This window comes from Megalops cyprinoides, chromosome 1, assembly GCF_013368585.1.
Source record: "Megalops cyprinoides isolate fMegCyp1 chromosome 1, fMegCyp1.pri, whole genome shotgun sequence".
NCBI lineage: Eukaryota > Metazoa > Chordata > Actinopteri > Elopiformes > Megalopidae > Megalops > Megalops cyprinoides.
In genome coordinates this window covers 41,639,379-41,656,463 of record NC_050583.1, presented here as the reverse complement: position 1 = coordinate 41,656,463, position 17,085 = coordinate 41,639,379, and the positions used below count along the sequence as shown (strand labels likewise).

Genomic DNA, 17,085 nt, shown 5'->3' with positions numbered 1-17,085 from the left:
GTCCCTTTTTATTTCGTCCTGATTTGTAACTTTAATGACTGCATTGTGTACAGCACCACTCTGTGGTGAAACAGTGCTGTTGCAGTAAGGATCTTAAAAGGGAATGTCTCATTGACATTTTTATTTTAGGGTATTTTTTTATTAATACTCATTGATGTTGTTACACAGTTCTTTTTAAACACTGGGCCTGTAGTGTCCTTCTGACACTCAATATGATCATTCACTGTTACAATACAAAGAGAAGTAAAGGTCTGAAGCCTGTGCCTCCTTGCTTGCCACTGCATGTGATGGGAGGAGTTAGCACCCAGGCTTTATAAACAGAGCGTCCTGCAATCCTGTGCTGTATGGTCACTGGAGTGTACATAGACTTGGTGGTGGGGGGCTTAATGTACATTTTCAAGGAAAGGGGAAAGGGCCTCATGACGCATTCTGCAGATGGATACTTCTGCAGACCCAACTCGCAATAGGGACTTCATTTTTTCCTGCAATTCCAGCAATACAGTTGCGTAGGTCCTTGTTGGCCTCTTGTTTCTTCTTCATTTATTTTTATACTCCTTTGTATTTTACAGGTGGAATATTGGAGGGGTTGTGATCATGGAAGTTGGTTTTGCCAGTGCGTTTGCATTTTAGGTCAGATAAGATTCCCTCTGGATGTTAAAATAAATCACATTGCCAGCATGGCCAGTGTCACAGTGTACAGTGATCCAGGTGAATTTCACATCTCAGCTGGTTCTTTGGTAACTTGAAGAACCACTTTATAATGCTATAAGAAATTCAGTGTACCACATTTGTTTTACTTATGATATGTTGTGTACTCTCTGTGACGTTGGATAGTGTTGTGCTTAGTTGCTTATTTTAAACCAGGTTCTTCAGGATTTTGACCTCGTTTCTAACCTGCGGACCATTTTGTCATTGAGGGAGATATTCTATCTTGTCTGTATAAAAGGGTACCAGAGTCTGCTTCCTCTGGAATTAGAGCTGCTTGTGCGAATTCAGCCAACATTTTTCTGATAGATGTACTGGAGCTGCAAGTGTAGCCTGTTCCAGGCTCGTGTTCTGTCCACCGTCTCATCTTGCATCATATTTAAGATCCCCAGGTGACCCTAATCTCTGCTCGAATCAGACATATTGAGTCTTGCCCTGTGGTCTGTGAAACAGAATCTTGCAGTTGCCCATTCTCATGGAATGCCATGTTCTTTCATCTCAATTCCCTTCAATGTCTCTCCCCTCCTGCCTCCTGCAGGAATGATGACACAGGAAATTCAGGATGAATACCTAACACTTCACATATGCGTGACTTCTTTCAGATTTGTTATTGTCCTCCTGGCTTTGTGTGTAACCCATTCAAATCCTTGCAATAGATTCACATCTACTGTTGACTCCAAAGTGACATCGATTGTACTACTGAAAATTTGTGTTCCTGCAGGCTCAAATACATAGGAGACAGGTACTTTGACTTCACCCCACATGGTCCAAACCATCAACCACACATAGATGTAATCACCAGTCTTCTTATCTAATCTGCGTGTGTGCTTATTGGACTTACTGTAGATCACATGAAAATTATGTCTACTGTATACACAAATACATATTTACTGTACACAACCACATTTACATTTATTACAAGCACAATTGTAGGGTGTGGTAGTAACTGTGGGCAACAATCTTTGCCTCTGTTCTCCCAATTCTTTGTGTTCTGATGTGCCTATGGTGAGCAATACAACACCCAAGCAATGCCTGGTTTCAACTTGTGCTTTTGTGTTCAGAGACAGCTTGGGTTATTGGAGAAACCTGCGCGATTCTTGGCTTCGATATAATGCCAGTAATAAGGGTGATGATGCTGGTATTCTGGATTTAGCACTTTCCCCGGTCCCTGTATATTCCCCATTGTGGCGGTTTGTTAGCCATATCGATGTATTACAATCTGGGTGCAGGGGTTGCCGGAATAGGCTTCTGCTAATAGCAAATGAGAAGGTGGTTAGTGTTGTGCCTGTTTGAATTTGAATCGATACCCCCCAGAGCCTGTTGGGGTTGGTGTGGATTGTGTGTGCCCAGGGGATTACCTGTATGTCACTGTGTCAGTGGTGTCTCTGGCAACTGCTGGCTGTGTGACATTTTATTTTGTCGTTATAGTTTGAGTGAAGCGCACTTTCACACACTGAAGTGCGAGCACCTGTTGAGTCTTGGGCAAGGTCAGGTTTTTTTTTTATTTGTTTTGTTTTGTTTTTTGGCACAAGACAAATTGAGATGGCACTTTATTAAAACAGTTTTCTAAATAACACATCATTAAAATTGAACCCTGTTTCACACTAAAATCAGAGCTGGTGATTTTTAATTTTTCTTGCTCTTTGGAAAAAAAAAGTACAATCAAATTCATTTCCAATTTGTTTTTATATATAAGAATACATTTGGTGGACACAGCAAACAGTTGAGTGTTCTAATTAAGTTCAAGTGTGTCCTTACAGTGGTTGATGACCAGTAATGTGTTGTAGAATATGTTAATTTTGTCACTTTCTTTGTTTTTACTTTTTCTCTGGAGGAAAAACAATGTGGGATACTCCTTGAAAAAAAGAATTCTTGTTAACTTTTATGAGTCTTTGTTATATCTCTTCCATGTTTCAAAGTATTTTGTATCATGTTATAACATCTGTCTTTGTGTAAATAAATTACATTGTTTCTGCCAAGAGTTTAGTGACCATTATTAAATAATTCAGCTAATGCTTAAGGTTGATTGGAAAAAGAAAAGAGCAAGAGTGTGCATGCCACAGCACATCATTGCAAACCAATGATTTTACATGAGTGAAACGAAACTGGCATTTCCCTACACATACCTCATTCCAAGGAAACAAGCATTCATTTCAGAATAGCTGCATCCTTCCAGCCCAAGGAATGCCCACAGTGACAAGTGTAGCATTTCTACAGACTTCACTACCAGTAAACTTGGGTGACTGCCCTCATAAATGAAAAGATGCTTTATTGCTGCTGTGCTTTGGCAATTCATGAAAGTCGCATCTAATTCAATGTTTTATGGTGCCTTGCCATTGTGTTCAGTAAAGAGATTCAGGAAGAAATCCACAACAGAAATAAGACTGCTAGAAGACATTTACAAAGTACATATATCCATTTTCTTTGGTGGAGAAATATGCATCTCATTTTTGTATAGATGGAGATCTCCAGACATCTCCAAAGTACTGTCTCTGCAAGTGTCTCACAGAAGAAGAGGTCCCCTCTTTTCATGACATCCAGTTAGTCCTTCTTGTTCTTGGCTGTGAGGAGGTGTACAAAGCCGGGAACGAAGACCATAACCACCTGAGGTAGCAGGGCAAACCTGATGAAGTAGAGGGAGTAGAACAGGAAGGGGGGAGAGGTGGGCAAGGGTACCCGGTTCACATGGTAGAGGGCCAAGGAAGAAAGCGCTAGGCAGAGTGCCCGTGGCACCCAGGGGAGCGTCCACCCTCCAGGCTTCCAGAACTGGGCTAGCCCCAGGCCCAGCATGGCGCCACAGTCGCGGGTTAGAGAGGAGAGGGGAGCTGTGTCCGGGCGGATCCACTCGCTCTGGGAGCACCACCGCTTGGCCAGGGCAATGGACCTGAAGAAAAGTGTGTGCCAAATGCAAATCATCCTCTGCTCAAATTAACACCTTATTATGCTTGCCTTTTCCATAAAGAGCACAGCAACTGAACAGATGCTGAACTACACAGCTTGCTTCTTTCAGATATTCCAAGGAACTCCAGGGCTTAATGCCTAGCTCTACCACCGCATGCCTGATGATGTATTAAAAAGGCAATAACAACCTTCAAACTAGATGGACATAATTTTATGCTGCAATTATTTAATACACCTGAATACCAGTGCCTAATCCTGTTAATGAATTTTGGCTATAAATCCAATATAGGATACATTCATGATAAGGTCCTGAAATTACCACCAATTTTACCTGCAAAGATAATGTATTACTTTGATGTAACCTAAGCTGGACCAAAGTGCACTAATTGGATGGTATTTTTTAAAGTTGGCTAGGTAAAGGTGCATGTTCCACTTCAGAACTGCGCCAATATTAACAAATGGGCAAAAAGGTTGAGGATGAGGTTTTAAAATCAATTTTAACAAAGGCAAACGTAAAATGACCACATAAAAACATAGTAACGTGGACTTGTTTAAGACAAGTGATGCACACTCAATATCACTATAACCATCTTGGCGAGATCTGTGAACCGTTTTCTACCACTGCTCCAACACTCCAGCTGACTTCACAGCAAAATGTAGGTACAGAATTACATGCTCCAGGTTTGAGGAAATCAAAATGTCCCTCTTACTGCAAATGATGGAGGACAGACTCACCAGGACAGGTCAACTCCAAGGTGCTCCAAGCCCACATGGAGGAGCAGAGCCCCCACCAGCAGACCCATGCACCAGCGCACGAAGAACAGCAGGGGCTGCCACTCTGGGACTGTGTGGTTCAGGGCCAATCCGAGTGCGAAGCCTACCATGCAAAGAGAGGGGACAGTGACACCCATTCACATGCACTTCTATGAAAGAGTGCCTGCACCTGTAAACACAGTTATATAGTAGCAGCTGTCTGGATTAGTATTCAGACCACAAGAGGCAGAACTAGAAGATGATCTGTTGGAATCCAATGGTTTAGGCACTGGTATTGGTACCCTAGGAAAAAAAAACTTAACCTTCCAGCCAAGATCCATCTATAAATGTATACAGTGACAAGGTTTCTGCTTTTGAGAAAAGCGTGTGCAAAATACAATTCCCAATACAGTTTAGGGGTGCATGCTCACTGGCCATGCAAAGAAGTAAACACAGAATCAAGGTCAGTACACACAGGGCCAACCATAGACCAGTTTCTCAACCCTGTTCCTGGACACACCATGTCTCCTTTCATTTCAGCTTACTTCTCAATTAGCTTATTAGTAGGTAAATAACAGCAGTGCTGATTAGGTGATTTAAATCACCTGTGGTTTAGCTATAAATGAAAAGTATTTCATTTATAGCTAAACCACATCTAATCAACTGAGGGTTGGGAAACACTGGACTACGGGAAATCAGACGGTCAACTCAGAACATCCACCCTATCTACCATCTGACTTAGCAGAGAGAGGAGGAGGTGGAGCCCTCTCCCTCCATTCTACATATGGAAACTTGGCTGGAAAAGATCCTTTAATTGCTGAGCCAATTGGAGAACAGGAAGATGTGACCTGTGGACATGTGAGTGCATCAATGAAGTACACATTGCTGCACATATAGTATTTACAATTCAAAAATGACAGGAAGCAAAAGGTAATTACTTTAACTAGATACAACAGATCAACTGACACCAGCCTAATTTGGTTTGGCTCCTACAAGATGCTCAAGTATAAAACCTGACCACATGGCTAGGTTTGTCCTACAGTTAAACTAACTTCTACTCAAGCTAAAGGAGATCTTATACATCACTTTGCCTTCCCAACTATCCCCATCACTGTTCATCCAATGTGTGCAGAGTAGGAAGTACTGCACAGTCCACTTCTTCAGTCACCATGGATGATGAGGATGCAAAAAAGTTGTGTCTTCAGCCACATTCACTTCTTGAGTACTTATTTTGTCTCCTTGTGTAGGCCTGAGCGGATTCCCCAAAGGACATATTGGTCCTGTCTGTACTAACCGAATGAAATGCTAGTCCTGGCTTATCTGAGGTGTTCACCGGGTGTGAAAAGTGTAGAGACTTTCATCATTCACTTGTCTAAACTTCCTTTATTCATCTGCACAACTGCAACTTAGATGGCAAAGGATAAGATGGCTAAGTTTGAATCCTAAGGCCAACCAGTTACAAGTGGTAGACAAAATAATGGAAACACCAAATGAAAAAGGACTCATAGGTTCAACTATCTAAATCACAATTAAAAAGGAGTCTAAGTTAAAGTCAACACTAATTAGCAATATGTGTCTGTTACCACAGAACTGAATCTCCACCTTTGTGGCACAGTCTTACCCAAAATGGTATCTCACGAGCTTCACAAAGCTGATATTTATAGTAGGGTTGCCATACAGAAACAACTTTTTACAAAGGCCAATGGCCATAAATGCACGACATGGTGTAATGAGCACAAAAACCTAGATTTATGTGCAGTGGAAGAAAGTAATAGTCTAATTTGTCATCTTTCACTCTTCTTCCTACATCTGGGCAGGTTTATATTTGGAGAAAGACAAAGGAAGCCTTCAACCCACACTGCTTGTTCCCAGCTGTTAAACATGGTGGTGGATTTTTTTTGGTATGGGCAGCCATCTTGTGGAAGTCACTGAGCCTAATTATTACTCTGCATAGCAGAAATACGTCCAAGGAATAGGAAGCCATTTTAGGCAACCAGGTGAACTTTATGGTGTACACATTGTTTCCTCAAGATGTTCCCATATTCCAAGATGATAACGCCGCCATACACACTTCAGATAATCAGATAAAAGAGAGGTTTCATGAACACCAGAATGAAATCAAACAGCTGCCATGGCCTGGCAAAAGGTGGCCCAACTCCTTATTAGTCAATGAATATTCAAATATTGTTTGAATTCACCCTTACCTGTCAGAGAACCTGCAACGACCTGGTGAGGGAAGTGTGCCAAAATGAAGATCCTAGAAAGCCCCACTGCCACCAGTACCAGCAGGTAGAGCAGGTAGGGCACAGCTCTCAATAGTCGGCTGCCAGAGAGAGAGAGAGAGAATGTGAGGTACCCCAATGGGTCACACACGGTAAAACTGATGCAGTTCAATAAAGAGTACGCCTCTCCTTAATAACCTTGATGAACAGTTGATGCATGTCAGCGTTTTCAATCAAAGTAACACTGTAAAGGGGACTTGCTCTCAGACTACACTGACAGACACCTCTACTCCTGTATACAAATGGATACACATATGGTCAGGACCGCACAGCTCATGCTGTGCAGTCCCTCTGGACTGACCTGCGCGTACGAGAGTGTAGGAAAGAGGCGAGGGCAGAGGCCATCACCCACCACACACCACCTGTTACCATGGCATGCCCAGAGGGGCTACCTGAGAGCATACACAGGGAAAGAATCTACAATTACACAGTTGGCCTGACTGGTGAGTTACATAATTCGCCAGAGGATGACAGTTACATTGCAGTTTCTGCTGGGTTGATATTTTATCATTAGTGGGTGGTCCACAGTTAATCCAACCCCAGAGCTCATTCTGAGCAACGGAAACGTTACTCTTACAAGTTCTTCCAATAACAGATTACATCCCTATATGTCAAAGGACTGAGCATCATCAAATATTTGTGTAATCATCATTACACTTCTTAATATGACTGCAAAATCCACAGTTGCACTGCAAGTTTCCTGTTTTGCAATGTTAAACATCACTAATTATCTCTGCATCTGAACTGGGGCTGCAGTGTAGCATAGTGATAAGGAGCAGGGCTCGTAACTGAAAGGTTGCTGGTTCGATTCCCTGCTGGGGCACTGCTGCTGTATTCCTGGGCCATGTACCTGACTCAGAAATGCCTCAGTAATAAATGGATAAGATGTAAAAATTGTAACCTATGTAAGTCGCTTTGGATAAGCAAATCTGCCAAATGGCAATAATCATAATGTATTGTAACTAAACACCTTGACCCACCTGGACCTGTCTCACAGGTGGCGGGGAACTGCTGGACTTGGGGTGGGTTTTCTATAAACAAGCGGGATTCACCTACCCACCAAAATGGTCTCTCACCAAATAGCATCCTGCAATCAGAGGTCAAAGGTTCACGTGAAAAAAACAAATTCCCGTCAAGAGTAATGAAGGTTTCATCAATCCATTCATTCAAAACACATGAAAAATGTGACATAAAACTGTGCTGCTGACAGCGAGAAAATAACGTTACACCACACACTCAATGAAACTCGTAAAACAGCAAACATCATAAATTATAATGAGATAAATATTTATTCTTGGTTGTTAGATAATACCTATGTATATCTACAAGCTCTTCGAGAAGTTGACTACGTCCTCACCATTTAAAAACAAGATTGAGCCACTCCGAAATGGCTGCAACCCACACGACGGCGATGCCAGTTCGTCTGTTGACGTAGTACATCATTGGAAAATGAAGAAGAAAGGCGGCTTTGGGGTCACCCATATGTGTGACAAAAAGCCACAGTTTTTCATACTCGATTGTTCCCCTCTGGAGCGCCTCTGCCATCCAAACTCCATGCGTGTGTACTGTCTCCATCACCGCTTGCAGAATTTTCCTAGCAGCTTGTATCAAGTGCCAACGTAGGTTAGTAGGTTAGCTGGCTTGCTAGCACTTGCTTATGGAAATCAACAGACACCAAAAACTAATTTTTTAGACTATGAGCACGGTTAATTCCTCGATATATAGCGGTAACTTTAGACATTACAGGAACTCGACAGAAAGCAAGACAACAATTCCGTTTAAAGATACCTGCGTTACTAACTGGCCAACAGATCTAGGAAGCAGGCGAAAAGGCGAAGTGCTCACATACAAGTGCAGAGATAGATCACGTTTACAGAGCAACGAAAAACGCAAATTGATAAAATAGCTTTAAGAAGTGTGAAACGCTGTCACTCCCAGTGCCCACGGTGAAATTATACATTGACAGTGCGTTTTTTCACGCTCCGGCTAGCAATCTTCAGTTTCCTGCTATCTGCCAACAGAGAGGGGGAAGGGACAAACTTAACTAACTCGACATCTCACATCTCTTGCATTTTCATGTAATTTTCTGTTGTAATGTTTACTTGCCGAGTTGCCGTGATATATTTTGACATGTCTTAGGCTTCGATGGAACACTTACTTCCCACTTGTGCACCGATGAGTTATTCTGATTATTTTTGGTGCCCAGACTCTTATTTTGCCCAATCTGAAGCAATGCTAATACGATATCAAAACGCACCATGAATTCATTGGAGATATCCATGGTGGGTGGTGTCTGTACAATCTTGAAATTTTATAGATTCACCACAATGGAGGACATCCAGACGTGCATTTAAATCTGGCCCAAATTAATCCATCGAGTGGCCTTCGTAATTGCTTTGTTAAATATCTTCAAGACTAAGCACTACATATTCAGGAATACTCAGTATTTTAGTAGGCAGTGATGAGGGTTCCAGTACAGTAATTAGAGGATAGAAATTATGAAGTTGAGAGCCACAATTTGTAAATTGAAGGTTAGGATTAATAAACCAAGAGCTGGAATTACTCATTCAAGGGTACCAATTACTGAATAAAGGGTTCGAAAGAGTGGTTCGAATGTGTGGCACGAATTAAAGGGGGATTCTTTTTCGTCATCTCGGGTCTATACAGCTTTGCGAGTTGTTTACACTATGAAAAATCTGATCATTTGAATTCTATATTTTCCAAGTCAATATAAAATCATACACAGTAAACTTGTATTTATTGTGTGTGTGTGTGTATGTGTATAAATGCATGTTTTTGTGTGGGTGTACACTTGCACATAAGAAGAATCCACCATACATACAGCACATAATGATTATTCATGTATGAACAATATTATTAGTGGCAGCTGTAGTATCGTTTATCGACATCTGTATTACTAATGATATGATTATTAATAGAACTAATATACTGTAGTAGTGAAACTGAATTGACAACACTTTCATTCAGACAGGACTACGTGGAATAAAAAACGTGCACTATTCATCGGCACGCCCCTCTGTCGTCCAAGTGACGTTATCACGTAAGTTTACGTAAGGCTGGCGCTCCGGTTTCCTGGCGGAGAAGATGGCGGCTCCTGGACCGGGGGAGTATTTTAGCGTCGGGAGCCATGTCTCCTGCCTCACCTGCTTGGGGCAGCGTCTGCAAGGGGAAGTCGTGGCCTTCGACTACCAGTCCAAGATGTTGACTTTGAGTATCCTTTCACTAATTCGAGGTATCATTGAATTGGTGGCTTCTTGGCTGTGAGAGGCCTGCAGGGTAACCGGCCAAACTTGCAAAATAGTGATCCGCGCAGGCGTAGTCAGAGGAGTAGCCACCGAGGTGCCAATCTGTGTACCCTTCCTAGATCGGGTTTACGTGGGTCGTATGGATTCATTACCGTTCAGTCGTGTCGTTTAAAGGCTAAAGGGCTAGGCAGGAAGCGAGGTTTTAGTTTTGGAATGGTATTTTTGACTCTCATGTGTTATTACTGAACATGCATTGTGGCCAGTCCTTGGCTTGGAAGGGATCACTATCTGGCAACTCAAAGGGGTATCATGGCTGATTTTCTTAACAGCTAGCTAGTCATTTTTAAAGTATTAGAGGGGTAGTCGATATTACACAGTAACATTCATAGTGGATAAAATTAAGTACCTGACAGGCTAGGCGCAGATGTGTACTAGGTTTCACTAACTAGTTAATCACGTTACTTTATTGACGTGAGAGGGATGCCTGCTATCTAGCCCTTCTCGTTATTTGTATTTAGCTAAATAGCACGTTAAATCGCTGCGTCCCACGATGCTTTTGCTTTAAGCATGGTGTAGCTATCTGAACAGACTAGCTGTTGTAGCTATTGGTTTAATGGATTGATGCAAGCAGAGGTTCAGTCACTTAAGTTGAGCTTGCGGGGCTTTAGCTAGGTACATTTGCTAGCTAGTTAACGTTCCGGTCCTTCCCTTAACTTTAAACCGTGAACGGGATAAGGTGCCAGTTTCTGACTAGGTACCGGATTGGCGAATTCCGTTTGTTAACGCTGCACTTGTAGTCTCGGTTTACAGCGCCAGTCTGGTGTATTGGCCATATTTAGCTACCTAACCCGTAGGTAGCTAGCGAACGTTAGCCAACTAAAGTCCAGCAGCACGGCAGCGATATAGCCATACTCTAGTTACCTCATGGGTTACTTAGCGCCAGATTCGTCAGGTGTTTAAACTAATGGGTTTAATTTGCCTTTCAGATATCTAGCTAGTGGATTTTATTGGCATCATCTTCCATGGTCACCTTATTTTGAATCTTTTCTCGGTTCTGAAGTATCTGTGGATCTGGTTTTGTAGAGCTTAATTAGCTGGCTGTCTATCCAAACCAGTGGCAGGTGGTCAGGGTGGGACAAAAGCCCGAGTCGTTCGCTAGTTTGCGTGAAAGCGCTATAAAATATTGGAGAATGCAGTTGAATCTGGGTAGCGCAGGCCGTCATACCCACTGGTCTGGAAGTACAAGGGTGAGGGGAGAGGAGGGGTGATGTCAACTGATGGCAACATATAGCAAGGATTTACGTGTATTTTCTGTTGTGACATCACCTTTGTTTTTGGATTACATTGGCCATTGTGCCGACTGACATATGCAGGTCGCAGTTACGTAGGTCTGCTGAGAAGCACATGTCACTTTCGTTTCAGAGGAAGTAACATAACGTTACTCATTTAAACTGTAACTGTACGAAAACGTTTATGTTTAGATAGATTATTAAATTACAGTCTAAAAGGTAGCTATTACGCTGTAGCTAGATTATGTATTACAATCGAATATTTATCGTCTGCTTTAAAGGTGAGCTGTATTCGTGCCTCCGATGGTAATGGTGTCAGTACAATGAACTACGTGTACATGAAGTACAATTTTTTTTTTTCTTTTTTTTTGGAAGGGGTTAGGGGTACATGTCACTGTTTGTGAATTTGAAAATTGGCTCATGTATCCCACAATACAGAGCTCAGCATAATATGTTTGTGTACCTTTATTATTCTTAGGGCTGTCTGCTTTAAGGTTTTCCCAATGGTCAAGTAAAACAAGCTTATGGGATCAGGATGCAAATTCTAGGCCATGTTTAATTGTCTGCAAAATACAGTAGCTCCTGCCAGGCGTGTCTGTCTTGGCAGAGGGAAAGGTGTGGTAGCTGCAACAGTGGGATGTTGGTGAAGGCTGGAGTCCCCAGAATGGGACTATCCCACAGCTCACGAGCACACACTGTCTGTTAGAGCAGGACTGTGCTGTGCAGAGAGGGATCTGAAGTGTGTTTGTGGACAGTGTCCTGCTCCATTTTGATACGTGACCTTGTTTTATGCAGAAGGCAAGAATGTAGAATGACAGAGCCAACACAGGATAAAAAGCTCACTGCCTGGCAAGTTTCACTGTCAAGGCCTCTGTAATCGATCAGTCCTAATTAAGAGAATATCCTGTTTGCCTTTTTGGCAGATCAGAGTTGTGCATGGAAAGGGAAAGAAAGCCTTTGCACTTCTGAGTTGCTCTGTCTAAGTGCATGTGCCAAATAATAAATGTACAAACTTAAAGCGTTTAGATCGCACATAATGTTAGCTAATTAGTCGCCACATTTCTGTGTTGGTGTGTACACATTTGTGTTTACAGCGTCAAGTATGCTGCCTGTTTCAGGTAATGGCATAATAACCCCAGAGCACAGCATGGCAAGGCCAGAACATCCTTGCCGTGATAGGAACAGCTTTCCCCCCCCGATTCCCCTCAAGCCTCTGCTGTCATCTCCCTGCCACAAGCTGAAAAACCAAACCTTCTTCTCATCCCTGACACCGGCACGGCTGAGATGGGATGACACTAAAAACAATTTTGTGTCTCTCGTCCCTCTGTGTGTACACACTGTAATGTCGCATCTGTAGCTTTTTGGAATTGCTGTATTGGTCAGACTTGGATGCAAGTTTAAAAACGTATTCTGTGCCAAAAAGCGTTGGGCACTGGTCTGAGCAGAAAGCACTAACGTAGGTCTAATGCAGTAGTGAGAGATGACAAGTAGCAGAAGAAGCATAAAGGATATTTTGATGATTCCTAGAGTTCCTGATGGCCAGTCTGGGCTTAATTTCATCTTAATTTACCAATGGAGACGGCAGAGATGGGCATAATACTGTTAATTGGTCATAGTGCTGTTACTGCACAAGGCGCAGCTTAGCTTTGAAATGTCAAAATATTACTCCAGTACATAGTAGTTCTCTGGGTAGCAGGAAATGACCAGAAATAAAACAAGTGAAACTAGTTTGCACAGACTCATATCTGTCTAATAAAAAGCACAGTACCCTTTCTGTCGTGATCTCTGAAGTTAACCTAGTGTCACAGCCAGGTACTAATTATGTATGGGATTTCTCAGGCCTCACTCAGACTGCTCCAACCCCCTCAGGTTCCACATCTGATTTTTTTTTTTTTGGTTCTCGTTTGTTCTGCCGGTCTGTTTATAACATTCCCCCGTACCCCAGCTGACTCGAGTTTTGTAAGCAGGTGTTGGGTGTTGATCAGTGTGACCTTGAAAGCTGACAGTCATCTAAAGAGCTTCATTGTTTGTTTTTTACATGGACCTATTTTAGACTGTGTGAAAGATGATCCACTAAGGGGAGTGAGTGCCTACACTCAAACATTGGTGCTGGGCCAAATAGTATCCCTATCAAATATTGCCACCCGTTTTCATGACCAGAGGATTGCATGTTGTGCCTGATTTCTAAGGTTAGTGACAGGAACCAGGAATGGATTGTCAGACATTTCTCTGTCCACCTTGAGAGATTTTTGCTTTTGTGTTTTTTTTTTTTCCCCCCTTCCATTTCAAGGACAAGCTTTGTGTTTAGTAACTCTCCACCAAGTGGGCCTTGTGCAAGCTTGCAGTGGTTGCTGTGGCTACAGACAAGCATCCTCTCAAAGCTCAGAGGTCGGCATTACTCTGTCTCTTTGGCAGGGGATTGTACTATGGAGTGTGTTATGACAGGCAAATTCTTAGTTCCCTGGAGTAGCATTCAGAGGACTGATAGCCTTTGATTATCAGTCCTCTAAAGAGGGAATCCATGCAGTTTGTGCAGACATTTATAGTGATGAAGTGCAGTTGCAGTCAGCTCACTGTCACGATCGTACCTGTATCATCTACATCGCAAATGCATAGTGACATTAATGACTTATGTTAATCCCAAGTGCCCTCTTGATCCTTACTGGAGCGGTGTTTCACCTGGTTAAAGCTACTACAGCAGTATGCTATATAGGAATTTCTATCTCTGGTTATGAGTCCACTTATATACCATATATGCCATAGCTCTGCTCCTACAAGAGGGCAAATGCTTTGGTGTCAGTTAAACCCCGTGACAAGAAAGGAGCAGCTACCACTACGGGGTGCAGAGGTCTTTTGGCCAAGTATCTGTTGCACAGTTCAGTTTGCCTTGACCCCACCCACCAGAATGTGCTTCCTCCAGCGGTAAGCCGAACCTCAGCGACGTTGTCCTGATTAATTTAGCCTTTGTTTCGGAAGTGGATATAATAAATGACCGCACTGAAACTCCTCCTCCTCTAGCATCACTGAATGTTAGCAAGGTAAGCTATTCTAATCGACTCTAGGATGGGTTCCCAGACAGACGCTAGAAAGGAGATCCATATGCCTCATTTTGTCTTTATCGGTGAACATGTGACTTAATATATGCCATACATTGTTTTATTATTTTGTTTCGGGCGGCAGTGTAGCATAGTGGTTAAGGAGCAGGACTTGTAATCGAAAGGTTGCCGGTTCGATCCCCGCTGATCCACTGCTGCTGTACCCTTGGGCAAGGTACTTAACCCACAATTGCCTCAGTAAATATCCAGCTGTATAAATGGATGACATTGTAAAGAACTGTAACCTATGTAAGTCGCTTTGGATAAAAGCGTCTGCTAAATGAATAAATGTAAATGTAAATGTTTCATTTCAAGAATCAAGTAATTCAGTTTGTGATGTTGTCTTTAATGGTAACACAAATGACTCACTTGAAAATGGCTATTGGAATATCCACAATCACTGTATCTGGTGTGTTCTGTGTGACCAGTGAGAGGCAGTTATGCAAATGAATCAATGTAAATTCTTCTGCAGCTTGCCAATCGAGCACGGACAGAAAAAGAAGACAAGTTGTCCCAAGCATATGCAATTAGCGCTGGGGTTTCTGTGGAGGGCCAGCAGCTTTTCCAGACCATACACAAAACGTAAGTTAGCCTCATCCCCTCCAGTTTGGGGGCTTGTGTGCATGCATTGGATGATACAGTTTGCGCTGTAGATCTGATTATATCAAATTCGCATGTTGTATCAAAATCTTTTAAACCCATTGGATTTTGTCAGGCATGGAAAGATCCACTGTCTTGTTCCCCAGAGTAAAACTTGAGGCAGTTTTGTGACGCCTGTAAAATATCATTGTTCCAAATGTGTTGCTGTTCTCTTGCTTTCCAGCATCAAAGACTGTAAATGGCAAGAGAAGAACATAATTGTGATGGATGACGTCGTAATCTCACCACCTTACCAGGTGGAGAACTGCAAAGGCAAAGAGGGAAGCGCTTTAAGTCATGTACGCAAAATAGTGAGTATCTCGCCTTTCTTACACAACAGTGGGACGTAGTAGAAGCGGTGTCAGTTAAACCCCTTAGTACCTCCATAAATATCCATTCATAGAAATGAATAAAATGTTAAACATTTTAAGATATTTAAGTCTCTTTGGATGAAAGCATCTTCTTAATCGAATGTAATGCGGTGAACCTTTAATCGTATCCTTGGTATTTCCCCGTAATAAACTAATTAACTATTGGCTCAGGGAGCTAGCCTCAAGTAGTCTCACATATACAGTGATGAAATGCAGTCAGATCATCCTAATTGGAGGTTGTTCAGGTTGTAAATATTAATGAAGGCTCCAAATAGTAGCTGGTTTTGTCTAAAATTTTGTATTCACAAATTCATCAGAAAATCATACCCTGTCAGTATTGATGTCTTCAAGGTTTTGTTTTGGTACAATTTTTTTGTTGTAGTCCAACTCTTTCTCCTTCACTTGACCATTTTGACTGTTTAACTGAAATTGTGACCTTGTCACATTGTCTTTGAAATTTAAGTCAAAATTCGTCAAGTTATTTCATCAAAACGTAAAACCCTACGCTTTAAGGAAATGAAGACCTGTCAGACTTTTTCCAGTTCTGATTTGCCAGTATTTTAATCCATTCTATTTTAATCCAAATTCCGAAATATCTGTATTGGGTTTTGTTGTGTTGGGTATTACAGGTACTAAATCACCATTGTAAACAAATTAATACCTCAAGTGAACTAATAATGCTTCCTGGTATTTGGGTATTTACAATTTACAATTTACAATTTGGTATTTCGCAGATGCTTTTAAACCAAAGCGACTTTTAAAAAAGAGATGGAAGATCTGCTTCATGGCTTAAGCCTTTAAATATCAAAATATTTATACATTAATTTCATTAAGAGCGAACTTGTAAGCAGGTATCCTTGTACTCCAAACCTGTCACAGCACCAGCCACTGCGCACTTTAACCCTTTCACAAATAAACATCTTAAGTCATGAAGCTGACCCCAACTCAGACCTTTTTTTCCTCCATTTCCCATGAAACTGCAGGTTGAGAAACATTTTAGGGACGTGGAAAGCCAGAAGTCCATGCAGCGTTCACAAGCACAGCAAACACAGAAGGACTCCGCTTTATCATCTTGAGCCGGAGGTTCGGCTTGGTGCAGACAATAACGGCTGTTTATTTCCATTGCCAGACAAGGCCAGCGTTCCTCACCCTCAGTGTCTGAGGCTGTGGGGAGGGCTAAGGGTCTTGGGGGTCTGGGAGACCGAAAACATTTAAGAAAAAGAAAAAGAAAAATGAGGAAAAGGTTTAATTCTGAATTTAGACTTTTTAAAGATAATTTAAAGACAAAACAACCACAAAGTTTCCTTGACTAACTTTTCACCCCCCCCCCCCAAACACACACACACACACACACACACACACCTTTTTTCTCCCTCTCATCTGCCCCTGGTCCTTTATTCCATTCCTCCAGAAAGAGAAAGATAGAGCAGTCAGAAAACTTTGTTAGCTTTATTTTCTGTTTCCTTTTTGCTGTATCCATGTTTCAAAAGTTTCTGCATTTTCTGTATTTTAAACAAATGTGACTTGAAATGCCACTTTAAAAAGGACATTTTCTAAAATAAAAGTAACAAAAATTCTGACTGTAATACTGTAATTTTAATAGCTTTTTTTTTTGAAAGCTAAAGGCTATTTTTTAAAATGCTGAAAAGCGGCATCAAGAAAAGGATTAGAGACAAAATTGCACTTTAAAAGGAAAACAAGAGGGTTTATTTTTGACATTCAGGACTTTTCTACGAGGGTATAAAAAGTTGGGGGCAATTTATGAAATCCTGAGCTTGCTTTGC

At 41.8% G+C, this 17,085-nt stretch overlaps 2 protein-coding genes across 3 annotated transcripts; one reads left to right on the top strand and one right to left on the bottom strand.

The window, feature by feature from the left end:
• Nucleotides 1–2,947: 2,947 nt before the first annotated feature.
• Nucleotides 2,948–8,640, bottom strand: g6pc3 (glucose 6 phosphatase, catalytic, 3). Of its 2 annotated transcripts, XM_036542968.1 has the most exons (7): nt 8,430–8,640; nt 7,999–8,242; nt 7,622–7,728; nt 6,943–7,033; nt 6,564–6,682; nt 4,342–4,483; nt 2,948–3,589 (listed from the first exon to the last, which is right to left on the bottom strand). In XM_036542968.1, exons 2-7 carry the CDS (start codon nt 8,214–8,216, stop codon nt 3,247–3,249), a joined length of 1,020 nt encoding a protein of 339 aa, XP_036398861.1. In that variant the 5' UTR covers nt 8,217–8,242; nt 8,430–8,640; the 3' UTR covers nt 2,948–3,246. The 2 variants fall into 2 exon arrangements, with proteins under 2 accessions (XP_036398861.1, XP_036398853.1); XM_036542960.1 differs by having other exon boundaries at nt 7,999–8,640.
• Nucleotides 8,641–9,728: 1,088 nt separating this feature from the next.
• On the top strand, nt 9,729–16,755 carry lsm12b (LSM12 homolog b). The gene is made up of 5 exons (XM_036541508.1): nt 9,729–9,873; nt 14,101–14,234; nt 14,764–14,873; nt 15,115–15,241; nt 16,285–16,755. The coding sequence occupies exons 1-5, from the start codon at nt 9,747–9,749 to the stop codon at nt 16,375–16,377; spliced, it is 591 nt and encodes a 196-aa protein (XP_036397401.1). The 5' UTR covers nt 9,729–9,746; the 3' UTR covers nt 16,378–16,755.
• The last annotated feature ends 330 nt before the right edge of the window (nt 16,756–17,085 follow it).